We start from the raw sequence: 15,997 nt of genomic DNA on the forward strand, positions 1-15,997 counted from the left end.
AGGTAATTATTAATCTAGTTACTGTCTCTATTGATTTATCTATCCTGGCTATCATATACAGAAAGTCATATAAAACACAAACAAGAAGAAAAGAGTAAAAGCAACAAGCAACAAGGATTACAGAAAAGAACAAAACAGAAAACCTCAATCAGAAAGAAAGCAGGAAGTAGGTCAACAGGAAGATGAAGCACTAGGTATTACATTTTAACCTAATTACATCTGCTACACTTGAATTTGCAGTGCTCTATATCTGATAACAAGGCTATTCAGATCTCTAGGCTATGTTCAGAGGAGATTCACTGGAGACTGAAGCCTTGTGGAGAGCCTGCAAATGGTTCCAGAATGTCCACTGTCATCCATGGATTTCTGTAAACCTGACATTTACAATTTAACTTCTAATACATTCCTTTCCTTAGAATTGGACTTTAGCATTTATGGTCCTACATCACACAGGCAGGTGTGCTTCTTCCATATAGACTTCATTGACATCTCACTTAGAAGACTTCTTGTTTTAAAACAATCCTTTAAGACCCCAGATGCTATTCTTTCTCATAGCTGGGCACCATCTGCTTTCTCAACCATACTTTACTATAGCACCCTTATCCTCAATGATCACTTCATGAAGGTGACTATCAAGTAGGGCCATCTCAACATAATGTTTTGTTGTAGGTATCAATAATGTGTTACTTTCTACTACAGAGTAACATTTTTATTAATATTCTGAGAATTAATTCTTCCCTTATGATTTTGTGTGGATTCTTAGGTTTTTAAGTTTGAATCTTCCTTTATATACAAAAGCCATTTAAGTCATATATTTTCCTTTAAGTACTAATTTGTGTTTCACAAATTATAATAAACAATTTTTATCACTTATTTTAAACAATTTTCAAATTTCCATTCTAATTTCTTTAACTCATGGATTCTGTAAAATGTGTTCATTATTGCCAGATAGTTGAAATCTTGCTAGCTAATTTATTATTATTGTGTCCTAATATAGTTTCCATCAGCTTCAAAAAATAATATTGCTTTATTTGACAATGACTTTATCTTATGTATCTAGCATTGGATGGTGTATTAGTCTGGGTACTTTAGAGAAACAAATCCACAGCAACTCATGTATAAGAGAGAGTTTTATATAAAGGTTAAGTGCGCATCAAGAAAATATCCCAACCCAGTGCTGGCCAAACCCACAAGTCCAACATTAACCCATATGTCCTACACCAATCCACAAAGTCCTCCTCCATCTCACAAAACAGTTGCAATGATGCCATCTGCAGGAGGAAAGCCGAGTCAGTGAACGTGTAAGCATCTCAGTGCTGGCAGGGGTCTCCACACAGCTGCTCCAGCACCTAAGGGTGCATCAGGGTAGGTCCATGTGGCTTCTCCTCAAGGATGTCTTGCAGGAAGTGAGTCTTTCCAGCTGAAGCAGGGAACTGGCTAAGGCAGCTGCACCCTAGTCTGACCATCAGAGAGCAAGAGACCCGAGAACTTGAAAGGTGAGGCTCACCAAGCCATTTATCCCTCTGCCCTTCAATTAACCCCACAGGTGTTTATCGGCCAGGATGGCACAATAAACTACCTCAGATGGCTAACCATAAGGTTGGTGATGTAGAACAACAAGCTGGTCCTTGGGGAGAGGATGAGGCTATCTGGTCCTGGGAAGAGTCACAGCTTCAGAAACCCTTTATAATTTTGCTATGAGTCAGAATCAACTCAGTGGCAATGGGGTGGTTTTAGGATATGTGGTGTCTCTCTGTGAAGGTTCCATATGCATTTGAAAATCATATGCAGCTATTATGTGGGGTGTCTTAGAAATGGTAATTGGGCAGATTGAACTGATATCTTTGAATCTTCTATACCATAGGGTCCCAAACATATTTGGTCTACCACCCTCTTTTCAGAAACAAAACAAAACACTTCCTGGCAATTAAAAACTTTTGTACTATAGTCTATGATTGAGGATGAATTGTGTCTGCATATGTACACACACCCTCTTCCCCACATCACTCCAGTGGCCTCTAGGATCATTCCAGTGGCTCCCAGGGGACACGGAATCACCCACTTTGGGAAACTATATTATTACTCAGGTGTTGTTCTTATTCTTGCTTATCAATCAACTATTAAGGGAGGGTACTAACAAGAGCCAACTATAATTGAGGATTTGTTTTCTTCTCTTTTTGCCTCTGTCAAGTTTTGTTTCCTGTCTTTTGAATGCCTATTTTAGAAGCATAAACATTAAAGGTTTTATGTTGTCATGATGAATTGACCCTTTATCATTTTGAAATGTCTTTCTTGCACATTTTGTAATGTTCTTGATCTGGCAACTCACTTGGTCTGATATTAATAGAACAACTTCACATTTCTTCAGGCTATATATTTTTAGTAATATCATTTCCTATTTTCTTACTTTCAGCCTTTCAGTATTTTTATTATTAAAAATCATGTATCATATAAACAACATACAGATGGACCATACTTTGAAACCAGTCTGGCAATTCATACCCTTTCCTTAAAAATTAAAGTGTTTTCTCAATTCCCTTTTGGAGCAATTATCGCTTGTTCAGTTTAAGTATACTATTGAAGAAGTTGGTGGCTAGAACTCACTCAAAGGAGTGTCAGAAGAAAGGCTTGAGAATTTAGTTCCAAAAAAATCAGGCAATGAAAATCTATGGAGCACACTTCTACTCTGACCCACATGAATTGGTACTGACAGTGATTTGTCATTGATGGTCTCAAAACTGCTTTGGTTTGAGTTTGGTGAGTACACAAGTAAGGGTCAGATTGGATTTTGAAAATTGATTTCACTAAATAAACAATTTAATATGCGCTTTAGTTGTTTAAGGCGCCAATAGATCATATTTTGGTTTTGTTGAACACTGATCAGCAAGCATGCTTTGTCAGTGAACAGTTAAGAATTAAAGAACAAGCAAATCAGTGTGCTAGGTGGCATTCTACCTTACAGAGTAGACATGGGCTTATGAGTTCTACCTGCAAAGAATATTCTCCCTCAGAAACCACCCTTCCAATGAAGGTGACGGGATATGCATTCAATTCCTAAAATAGACCCATTCTATGTGTTGCTTAAACTTCACAGGGATATGTGAAAATGAGCTACCCAAACATTTGAACCCTGTTATCCTTCCTTTAATAATGAACAATGAGATAGCAGAAAAGTAGAGCTAGAGGGTGGGGAGTGGAAGTTGCTGTTGAAAAACCACAGCCTTTGGTAAAAAGAAATTGAATCAGAGACAGTCGGATGATTTGGAAATATGTTTTCCTTCCTCCTTATTTTTCTTCATAGACTTCCCTTTTTAATCTATAGAATGGTAATGTTTATAACAAGAGGTGCTTAGCATAGTGTCTGACTTCAATGAATGATAACAATTACATCATTAAAAGTCTTTCTTTCTAAGAGGAGATTTTCGGTTACCTGCCACGCCACGCCACTCTGATTGTGGGCATGAACATTAGAAAGAGTGGAAGTTCATGGTATTCTTTATTTTGTAAAGCTTATATTCACATCTCAAGTCTTAAGACTAGCTTCTGGTTGCTGGGTGCCATCAGGTTGGTTCTGACCAATAGCGACCCTTATGTGCAACAGAGTGAACCACTGCCGTATCCTGCACCATCCTCACAATTGTTCCTGTGCCTGAGACCATGGCTGCAGCCACAGGGTCAATCCATGGCCTCTGAGGCCCTTCCTCTTGGGCTTGACCAAGCTTGGTGTCCTTCTCCACGACTTACTAGGATTGCTTTATCGATAAAGTTCTTTGGGATCTATGATTTCTTAACGATCATTGCACGGCATTTCAAGAAAAGTCATCCTACATCACACAAATAAAATTTCTTTAGAAATATCTGAAGAATTAGAGACTTTCTCTGAAAAATGTCATGGAGTAACATATATGGATACATCTCTGTGGTTCTTTCTTCAGTGCTCACTTGGTAAAGAGGGAGCATCAGGTGTCTCACCCAGCCTACTCTTTCTCTCTCCAGACCTTTGCAGGAAACATGAATGCGGACAGTGTGGTGCACCACAAGTTACTACACCCAGCGAGGGCCCAGTTTATTCGCTTTGTTCCCCTGCAATGGAATCAAAGAGGAAAAATTGGCATGCGAGTTGAGGTCTACGGATGCTCTTATAGTAAGTACTCACACATACCCTGACACTACCCACACAGTGTTAACTTATCTGCAAATAAGATGGTCATCAGCTCATTTAAAAGACATTTCCAAAATTTAATAATTGATCAATACTTGGAAATGTACAATGCAACTCAGAGGTCGAAAATTTATTAGTCTACTAAAAAAATAATCAAGGATGATAAAGACTTAGCACACTTTCAAAATGAAGTGCTCTTGGAGTTTTAGCTGCCATTTATCCTTTGCAGTAAAATGGGAAAGTTATGCTAACTTCTTCCCGATAAGTGAAGTGAGGTATTATGAAACAACCCTTACCCCAACCATGCTGGAAAAAGTTATCTCTTCATTTGTTTATCCACACAAGCCCATTATTTTACAAGAACATTTATCGAAGGAAGCCCCTAATGCCTGCTCATGCACCAGGATAAGAATTTGTGGCTTTAAGGTTTCTCAACCCTGCCTCTTCACGTAGCCTTATATTTTGTGTGTTTATAAGGGGAATTAATTGCCTTTAGGTGAACATCTCCAGGGCTAAGAAGTTTACCCTGTTGAGATGCTGTCAGACAGAGCATCCTTTTCTGTGGAGAACCACAAGCTGGCACTCCACAATCTCTAACCACTAGTCCTTGTGTCTTGGGGATGTTTCCCTTTGGGGGTTGGCTTTGGAAGAAGGGAAGAATGATGCATTTCTTCACTTCTGGGATTTGAAACCTCTGTCATGCTCACTGAGATCACATAGCCACCTATATGAAGCTCCTGCCTCCTGCATGAACTTCCTGACTCCTGCCACAATCTGCCCTAATGCAAATTTTACACTGTAGTCAAAGATATACTTGCAAGCAATAGATAACGAGGTCATTCTTCTGACTACTATAGTGAAAATAAAATCAAGATTTATTTTTGACATGTAAAATTTCTTCATTCAATGTTTCTTACCTCTTCAACTTCACTTTAATTCTTCATGACTTCCCTATTGCTCTTTACCTCAGTGTTTCACTGTACCTTCCTAGCCTTAGCACACCTCTTCTCAGACTTCACATGGTCAGTTCCTTCTGTCAACATGAATAACGATTTAAATGTCACCACTTCAGAGGAGTCCACCCTGATTGCCCCTCACTTCTAAAACATCTATTAGCCCAGGATTACATGACACACTTTTATTTTCTTTATCCTTTTCACAAAGTGAAATCTTGTTTTATTGTTTCTACTTACTTGCTTGTTATCTGCTTCCTCAATTCCTATCACAAAACTACAAACTCCACTAGTAGAACAGGTACCATATTTGTTATCAACTAACATGAGCACAGGTGAGTCTTCAATAAATATTTGTTGAATAAATGCATACATACTCATATATCAGTGCAGCTTTATGCTCCCAACTATGTAAATCAAGTTTCCAAATGGACTAAGATGCAATGTTAGTTTGTCATACTGTGGTGATTTGTGTTTCTGTGATATTTATAACAAGAAGTGATTAGCATAGGGTCTAACTTCAATCAATGATAACAATGAATGATAACAATGGTAGTTCAAATATCATCATGATGGACAGAATTCAGTAGAAAAGTCTAGACTAAGAAATCCTGGGAAGGAGAGCCTGACGATCAATTTCAAAAAGAAAAGGTGACGAGCAGAAGCACATTATCTGCTATAATACCTGAGATGAGCCCTTTCGCACTTGAAGACATTGATAATATGACTAGAAAAGTGTTACCTCCTAAAAATGGAGCCAGTGTTAATAATATAGATTAGTAAAGCTTTCAGGACCTTCATTTACTGATGAAACACAGCTGAAAATGAGCAGAAAATATGAGTGAAGGTCTATTAAGAATCAGAATGTGGGATGTACAACCTATCCATCTAGGAAAATTGGATGTACTAAAATGAAGTGAAGAATGGTGAAGGGTGTTAAAAAAGGAAAGTGGTATCCAGTTGACACACACTGGATACCAAGTGGTATATCCAGTGGTATCCAGTTGTCCCAGTTCCTCTAAAACCCCAGTGAGATATGAACAGATGAAAGTGCTCCACCTTGGAACATCAAATGAGAGGATAAATAGTTGGAATGAAGAGTCAACAAAACAGAAAATAACAAATACTGGAGAGGATGTGGGGAGATAGGAGCACTTTTACATTGCTGGTGGAATTGTAGAATTGTATACCCACTATGGAAATCATTTCCTTAAACAAAAGTAAATTTAAGTACCTTATGATACAGCATCTGCCAAAAAGACATTAAGAATATAACACAAACAGACATATGTACATTTGTGTTCATCACAGCAATTTACACAATAGCAAAAACAAGGAAGCATTTCAAAACCCCCAGTATACAGGAATAGATAAACAGTATCTGTTATATTCATACTATATAGAATTTTATGCATCAGTAAAAAACATTGATAATTCTCTAAAATGCTGCAAGACATGGACAAAACTAGAGAACATTATGCTTAGCAACAACTCAATTTTATAAAGAGAAACATTTAATATCATCAATTTATAAGAAAAAACAAAGAAGAAATATGGCCTATACAACAGATAAGACTCTGTCCTGACACAATTACTGAAGACAAAAATGGGTACATAAATAAGCAAATGTGGTGAAGAAAGTTGATGGTGGCTGGCAATAAAAGATACAATATTTGGGTTCTTAAAGGCTTGAAGTTAAACAAGTGGCCATTTGGCAGGGAGCCAACAAATCCCACATGGAAAAAGCACACCAGCCTGTGTGATCATGAGCTGTCGACGAGATCAGATATCAGCAGTTCAAAGACAAGCAATCAAATTGACAGGAAGAAGCATGAACAAAGTGGAGACCCAAAACCCACCTGTAAGATAATTGATCAGTTCCTCACAGAAGGGCCACGCAGTAAGGATTATAAATCTAGGGAGTGCTGTAGCACTGATAACACTCATAATTATCCTCTAGTTCTTTAATATTTCCTCCCCTTACTATTATGGTCTTTGTTTTACCTCATTAATCTTGTGAGACCTGCATATGTTCATCTGCACAATCAAGAGTGCTCAATGCATGAAAGCCAAGATAGATACCCTTCAGAAACAGGGGGGTAATGATTCATTGAAGTTGAGGGAAGAGAAGTGGGGAAAAGCGGGGAAAGGGTGCTGATAGCAATGATGGTTGTATAACCCCACTTGAGGGAATAAATAACAGAATCAGGTGAATAGATACATTGGATAGTGTAAGATATGGCAAATAATAGTAATATATAATATAATCACTAGGATTCCTGGGGGTATGGTAGGAGAGGAAAGGGATAAAGGGAAGCTGATATCTAAGAGTTCAAGAAGAAAGAAAATGTATTGAAACTGATGGTGGTAGCATTTGTACAATTATGCTTGATCATATTGAAATGTAGATTAGTACAATATCTGTAAGTGCTCCCCCAAAAACTAAAACAAAGAAAGAATTTGATGACTATAAAAAACCTGGACCAGAGACAGGGGTGGGAACAACAACAGCCAAAACCCAAATAAACAAACAATAAAAAAAATAAAAATTGCTTCATGGGCAAAAAAAACCCTTCTAGATTCTTTATCCTTCAGATCTAAATATTGGTTTGAGTGGCAAGTCAAGTCCACAGAAACCGTTTCAGACAGAGATATAGTTGGGCAGCACTGAGGGAAACCATCTGAGCAGAGAGCAAGCTGAATCTGAGAAAGAAAAGCATTGTTAAGCCGGTGAGAATTTGCGTGGCACAGATGGCTACAGAATACAACTCAAATCAAACCCATCACCATAGATTCAGTTCTGACTCGCAGTGACCCTATTGGACAGAGTAGAACTGCCTCTTTGGCTTTCCAAGGCTGTAAATATTTTGGAGAACAGAAATCCTCATGTTTCTCCCACAGAGCAACTGTTGGTTTCAAACTGCTGGCCTTGTGCTTCACAGTTCAATGTGCAGCCTAGAGTGGCAACAGGGCTCTTTTGACTGCAGAATGAAGAGAGAGAAAATGAAGGGGGTTAAAGAGCTCACTAGGAGAGCTCTGGTCTTTTCGGGCTGAAGGCCTGCATTCAGAGGAAGGCCAGTGGGGAGTGGATTTGTCAATACTGGGCTCCCAGCAAGTGCTCTTCCTCCACTGAGTATGGAAAGAAGCAGGATAATGGGCTTTGCCTGCCCAGCACTGCACCAGAGCCACACGAATTACCTGTGGCTAGAGAAGTACTGCTCCATACTTTCCTTAACTCGCCTTCCTGGTTCCTGATCCCCAACTAGGAGAGTCGGGTGCCTCCAACATAGTAACTCCTTGCAAGGCACCTCAGAAGCAAGAAAGAGAACATGCCATGCCCATGAAGAAAGTAGAGCCATGAACAAAGATAATATGCATGGAGTAGTGGTACCACAGGTACAGAGGCAGCAGTACTGAGACCATGAGTCAGAGTGGTAGGCTTTCTGGCCTAAGGAATGAGTAAAGCTAGGTGTTTTTGTCCAAGAACTGACAAGAGGAATGGGTGGGAGGGAGTGGGGGAGCAGATCTGTTAGGCATTTGTCAGCACTGAGCAGAAAATAGGCCAAAGGAGTGCATAATTTGGACCAAGGACCAGAGTGGGGAATGCCTGTGAACATGATTAGAATAAATTCTATAGAGAAAAGAACTGATCCTTGATATTTCTGATCTCGTCATGTAATTAACATCCTTAACAAAGCCATAATTGTGAGAATTGTATTTTCTGTGAGTTCTGTTTGCCCATTTCAATGGATTATTGAGCCCAACAGAGAAGTAGAGTGCAGAGAGAGAGTTGGTGGGTGGCAGACTGGGATAAAGAAGATTGGCAGGTAATATATGTATGAGCGTGTACACCCCCCAAAACAGAATTGTGCTTGGCAAAGTGGAGCTTTTCTCCACTACGTGAGCATCAAGAACTCTGAGTTAGTGCACCCAGTGGTGTCACCTGGAAGGTTCTCTCTGGTCACAGTACATTTTTTTGTGAAAGCAGTTTTGCTTGAACTGCCTTTTGTGTGTGTGTGTGTGATGGGCAATTTAAAGAACAGTGTGCAGCTGTGAAATTTTGTTTCCTGCTCAGGAAAAATGCCACAGAAACTGTTGTGATGTTGAGCACAGCTTATAAGGGGAATGCTTTGGGAAAATCTCAAGTGTACAAGAGTTTTCATTTCAAAAAAGGTGAAATGTCGATTGATGACAAACCTTCTTCAAGACATCAATCAACTTCCTGAACTGACAAAAAATGTCAACTCATAGTGCATTTGGAGTTTGTTCATTCCAGCAGCTCAGTCTGTTAATCAAGCTTTCTATTTAGAAGTTCTGAAAAGATTTTGTAGTAGTGTGCGCAAAAAAACCACCTGCTCACACAGCCATCTCAGTGAGCCAGTTTTAGGTAAAATCAGCATGCCTCTCTTGCCCCAAGCACCTTCCTCACCTGATCTGACTTGGTGCAACTTCCTTTTTTTCCCTCAAATGAAGTGGGTCATGAAAGGATGGCGATTTGATGACATCACGAGGGGAAGAGAAAAATGAGGGAGGTGCTGTCACCCATCCAAACAGATGAGTTTGAAAAAATGTTTCCAAGAATGGAATCACAGATTTGACAAATGCATTAAGTGCAATGGTGAGGATTTCTAATGTGATAAGGTTGTTTTGTAAAAAAAATTGAAATATATAGCTTTGAAAAAAATTCCACTTTGGGGGGACTCCCTCATATTTCCCCTGCTCCATAGGAATAATTATTGCATAGATATGGAGTTGGATTTTTTTTCCCATAGTAAAGATGGAAGTTCAAACATAACTCACGTGCTATTTCCTCACCTAATGAGCTATTTCCTCACCTAAGGAATGAAATTGAGAATCCAGAAGGAAATCTATCCACCAATGGACAGCTGATCTTCCACAAAGGGCAAAAATCCATCAACTGGGGGCGGAGGGGACAGTCTTTTTAAATAATAGTGTTGGTAAAACAGAATATCCATTTTCAGAAAAAGGAAACAGGTTCAAACCTCAAATCATATACAAAAACTAAATCCAAATGGATTAAAGACCTACATGTAAATTCCAAAACTATGAAGATCATTGCAAATAAGTAATGGCTAACCAGGGCCCTACGTCATGGCATAAACAGACTACCAGACATACTCAAAGGACTCATTAAATGCCTCCTGGGGTACAACTGTCATTGAGTCAACTCTGACTCGCAGCCACCCTTTGAGAGAGGGTAGAACTGCTCCTATAGGTTTCAGGGAGTGTAACCCTTTAAGTGAGTAGAAAGCCCCATCTTTCTCCTGCAGAACAGCTCATAGGTTCGAAGTGCAGACCTTGTGGATGGCACCCAATAACCACACTAGCCTCTGTCTGGAAATGTGGATGTTCATTGTTCTGCATAGAGGATGCTGAGGCAGTAATGCCTTGCAGAAGAGAAGGTGCTGCACAAACAGCAGAGGAAGGAAAGCGTTCTGGGTTTGTTATGCTCGGAACATAAGACGCAGGAAGTTACAGTGTGGCATGAAAACGATTGCCTCTCTCTGATCTTGCATTTCCGATGCTGTTTGAAATTTTTCTCAATAAGGTGCAGTGGAATTCATCTGGTTCTCAGGAGTAAAATCATCTAAAATATGTGAGTCTTTACTCTTTTTTTTCTTCTTAACGTGCATCATTTCTAGTTTGAAATGTGTTTTCCTTGTTGTAGAAAGTAAGTGGATTAAGACCTGAGAGCAATGAGTCATTCAGGCACTCGATGCCACTGTCAGTTAAGCAATGGACTGATAGCCACAAGGTGAGGGGTTCAAGCCCACCAATTGCCCCGAGGGAGAAAGCTTAAGCTAGCTGGTCCTGTACTGCTTTACAGCCTTTGAAACCCTATATAGGTTCACTATAAGTTGGAATCAACTCAATGTTGGTGGGCTTTGGGTGAGTGTCTTATTATGTTAAGACGACTTGGTGCTGTTGTATCAATATCTAGTCTGGTCTCAAACCCTGGGAAGCATGATGAGCTCTCTGGTGCTGGGATCTACATCAAGTGAATATTTGATGAGGGGTTATTTAATTTCTTGGTCTGAGAAGTTAGTCATCCTTACTTATTTTTATTGCATTTTAAAAAGTATAATATTTTTTCTAGTAGAATCCTCCTTTCTCATTTATGTATATATTCATTTTCTAGGTACTAAGAAGAAACATGATCAGAATGCTATTTATACATTAGCATTTTTAAGTACTGTCTTTTTTTCTCATTGAATAATTGAGATTACTTTATCTATTTTAAATATCTATTTTAAATACTTTATTTAAATTTGAAATCTATTTAAAAACATCCCATTGGTTGGAGGAAAGCCAAGCCTCTATTTTCCATAAGGTTGGGGTATTTATTTGTTTTAATTTAAAAAGATGTTTTTTCTTTGCCTTTCTTTCCTATTACAAATGCCAACTGATGACCTGTTCCATTTTACCAGTGTTCCTGTCACTTGAATATCCCCCAAACCTTTACTTGGTGTCAACTACAATGTAATTTAAATAAAGTTAACTATTACTAAGATGTGAATAACTGACCAGGCGGTCTATTTTGTTCAAGATGAACTTTCTGGTTGAAACTCTATATGTCTGGAACTACATTTCTCCACTAGTGTAATGACCATTACACAATTACTTTGAAGTCATTTTGAGTTATTATGTGTAAAGCATTTAGAAGAATATTTAGCAGAGAATTTTTGCTTAGTTAATGAACACTTAGTACAAATGTAGGCGCCTACTCCTACAAAATATCCCTCTGCTACCACCACACCTTTCCACAGGCAGGAGACTCATCTCAGATGCAGATTAATGCCTACTTCTCTTTTTCTTGCCATAAGTTCTGGGACCTCACTTTCCTGCCACATGCAGCGTGTCTTTTCTATGTTGAAACTGCAGCTACGAAAGACAGCTGTCAAGGCCATCTACAACAACACAGACAAAGGTCTGCTCACTTAGGGTTAGTACTCTTACATAATTCCGTGGAGTAACATGGTCAACTAAGAAATAAAAATAGCCCTACCTGCCTAGTGGTTACTGTTATAGGACAATATCATTGATATCACCTGTAAATAAATTTGTTGTTTGTTTGTTTGAGATGAACTTGTTTGCCACTAAAGATCCAAGCCTATTTCAGTTTCACTTCCCCACCCCTAATTTTTATTCTTTTTCAGCCACCAAGACCACTATTAAGATTTGAAAGATAAGGGAGCTAGAGGGATTTTTTTGGGGGGGGTTGGTTTTTAAAGGAAAATACTGTATATATAGTTACACTGCCAATCTCAAATGAAAACAACAATATCCCATTAAACCACAGATATGTGGTTTTCTTTCTCCCCTCCCCACGATGATCTAACAATGGTTGCTATAGTACATTGACAGGGAAGTTCCAGAGGTTCAGACCAGATTCAGAAGAGGACTTGGAACAAGGGATATCATTGCTGATGCCACATGGATGTTGTTTGAAAGCAGAAAATATAAGAAAGATGTTTGTGTGTGTTTTATTAGCTATGTCAAAGTATTTGACAGTGTGGATCATAACAAACTATGGATAGTCTTGAGAAGAAGGGAAATTCTAGAACACTTTATTGCACTCTTGAGGAAGCTGAACATGGATCAAGAAGTTATATGACCCAAACAAGGAAATACTACATGGTTTAACATCAAGAAAGGTGTGAATCGGGGTTGTATCCTATTAACATATGTCTTCCGTCTGTATGTTGAGAAAAAATTAGAGAAATTCTATTAAATAAAAAAGGAGCATCGGGATTTTATGAAGAATTATTAATAATCTTCAATATGCCAATGACCCAACCTTGAGGAGGACTTGAAGCAGTTGCTGATGAAGATCAAAGACTGCAGCCTTCAGTATGGGTGACAACGCAGTGTAAAGAAGCCAAAAGTCTCACAATTGGACCACTAGGTAACATTATAGAGAAAAGATTTCTGCTTTCAAATATTTGCTCAAATATTTGAACCTGCAACCAGTGCTCATGGAAGCAGCAAATGAAACCAAATGGTGGATTCCATTGTCTAAATTCGCTGCACGAGAACCCTTTAAAGGGTTGAAAGACAAGGGTGTTACTCTGAGGACTAAGGTGTGCCTGGTGCCAGCCATCAGATTTTTAATTGCTGCATACGCATGTGAAAGTTGGACAGTGAATAAGGAAGAGAAAAACAAACTGATAAATTTCAATTATGGTGCTAGGGAAGAATATTTAAAGTACTATGGACTGCCAAAAGGGCAAACAAATCTGTCTTGAAAGAGCTACAACCAGAATGCTGCTTGGAAGCAAGGATGACAAGACTTATTCTCATATAGTTTGGACATGTTATCTGGAGAGACCAGTCCCTGGAAAAGGAAATTATGCTTGGTAAAGAAGGACAGGGAAAAAGAGATGATCCTTGACAAAATGGAGTGACAGAGTGGCTGCAACTATGGGCTCAAACACAATTTTGAGGATGGCACGGGGCCGGGCTATGTTTCATTGTGTTGTGTGTGTTGTATGTAGTGTCACTATGAATTAGAATCGATTCAGCAACAACACAAGTGATTTGGAGAAAGTCCAAAATATACTAAGTGGAGAAATGATAGTTTCCTTAACAAATTGTAATTGTAAAACTGGATAACTATTTGCAGAAAAATGAAACGTGACCCATATTTCATGCCATGTACAAAAATGAGCTCAACGATATGAACTCGGGATCATAGTGTCAGGGAAAACCACGGTCATTTGGTATAACATAGTTCACAAACATGACATTCTACATCCTGTTTTGGTGAATAGTGAACAGGGTTTAAAAACGAGTGAGTAGTTATCTAAAGTGCACCCATGGTCCCTCTCTATGCAGAGGAAAGAACAGGATGAAAATCAAAGCTAGAGCATGAAACCAATTTGTCCAATGGATTAATGGACTTCACATACATGAACTCTGAACACTACCCACTGTTCTGAAAGGGATCACATTAGAAGGTCTTCGATAGAGTAAAAAGAAAACGTGGAACAAAATTTAAAAGAATTAAAAATGCCAGGCTTCCTAGCTAGATAGAGATTTGAGACATGCCCAATTCTCATCACCCTTCTCGTCTGGAACACAGCTTTTCCTCTTGGCTCAATGTTCACCCGAACAATAGGTCTATAGCGAGTACACTCACAGAATGGAGGTATTCGTACTTTAGAACAATCTAGTATTGGTGATCAGAGGGGCAGCATTTACCCAAGGACAAATTTAGAACTCAGAGGAAAGGAGGAATGGAAGCAGGAAACAAAGGGAGGAAGTGGGATAAGTGATATTACATTCTGGTGATTGAGATTGATAATGAAACAAAATGTGTGTGAATTGTTCAGTCAAAATGGATTAGCTATGTAATTCATAACAGAAAGTTTAAAATGTGACTTCAAAAAGAACCTTCTACAGGAGGGAACCAGTATTTTCCGTATGCACTGCAACTGTTCCTTCATTTGGTGCATATCATTGATATTGTTGGCATCATAATCATTACCAACATTTCTCTTCCCCATCATTTAATTTGCACCATATTCTACAGTCCACATGCCTAACTAACAGCAACCTTTTAAAATAAGAATTATTAGTCCTGTGTTATAAAAAAAAGAAAGCTGACATTTATAAAGGTTAAATGACTTTCTAAGAAAACTAGTTATTTACATTCCAAACCAAATATTTTTTCTGAGATCTAAAAATATGTATTCATTTACCTGATTTATACCTCAATTTGATTACTTCATAAGTATCTGAAATTTAGTGCCTCAAAGGGAGCATTTCACTGACTTGTACTTTCCTACCATACTCTATAGTTTCTCCCTGCAGAGGAGGATCGTCTTCTCGTAAATCCCAACATCCCTCTTCCTTATTTCCCATCAGTCTAACAGTAAGTTCTGTCAGTATGACTTCCAGCAATCATTACAAATATACCCATTTTGTTTCATCTTCAAAGATACCAACTTTGTATAGTTACTCTCTTCTGTCACTTGAATTTTGACTGCACATTTATTTTCCCTTTTTATGCTATTTTTATGCTATTATTCTTACTACAGCCAACAGGGTTACAAAAAGCAGAGTTCAGCCTTTGGCTTCTATAAACCTTTCAATGACTTCTGGCAGGCCACAATGTCTAGCAAAACCCTTTTCAGGGGCTGTGACCACTGGGTTTCTATCTGCCCCTGAATCATGCCAAGTTTGTTCCCTTCCCATGGCTTTGCCTCTGCTGGCACCTCTCTCTGGGATATGCCATCCTCACCCTTGCCTTCTGTTCATCTCTGCATGAGCCTCCCTTTTAATATCAGTTTCTCAGAGGTGTCAAAAGATCATTTATACCAGCCAGGCTTTCTCTCTCTCTCCCCTCTTTCTCTCTCTCTTGTCTTTTTACCTCTAATGTTTCTCTCCATCTGTCTATAGACAGACACATACGTACAGCAAAACCTGTGAAAAAGGAAAGCTCTGTAAGGCAGAAACTTACCAGAGAAGGAAAACCAGTTTTCCAATGAAGCAACTGGTGCTGGGAAATAAGGTTCTGGAATTGCCCGTCATAGTTTTCGCTAAAAACAGAGACCAGTTCGATTCAAGAACCTTTATTCAAATAACCTTATTCAAGAAAGTTTACTCTGATGCAAGAGACAGACAGAAACAAATTGTTTAAAAAATTAAGCAAAAATCAAATAAGTTCTTTGATGCCTGATACCTGATCCCTTCAACACCTTGTATTCACACAGGCTGGTGTGCTTATTCCATGTGGGGTTTGTTGCTTCTCAGCTAGATGGCCGCTTGTTTTCCTTCAAGCCTTTAAGATCCAAGATGCTATATATTTTTAATAGCCGGACACCATATACTTTCTTCACCACGTTTACTTATGCACCCA

General features: G+C 38.7%; 1 protein-coding gene across 2 annotated transcripts in view; it reads left to right on the top strand.

Annotated features, from left to right (window-relative positions):
- Positions 1-15,997, top strand: part of CNTNAP5 (contactin associated protein family member 5) — a 1,132,484-nt gene that overhangs the window by 506,563 nt on the left and 609,924 nt on the right. For both annotated transcript variants that reach the window (XM_030887885.2, XM_045299024.1), the window contains one exon: positions 3,997-4,144. In XM_030887885.2, the coding sequence (XP_030743745.1) occupies positions 3,997-4,144 (148 nt within the window). The remainder of the gene's footprint in view (positions 1-3,996; positions 4,145-15,997) is intronic.

Source organism: Echinops telfairi, unplaced genomic scaffold (assembly GCF_000313985.2).
Source record: "Echinops telfairi isolate 266 unplaced genomic scaffold, ASM31398v2 ScPeMD7_4;HRSCAF=17, whole genome shotgun sequence".
Taxonomy (NCBI): domain Eukaryota; kingdom Metazoa; phylum Chordata; class Mammalia; order Afrosoricida; family Tenrecidae; genus Echinops; species Echinops telfairi.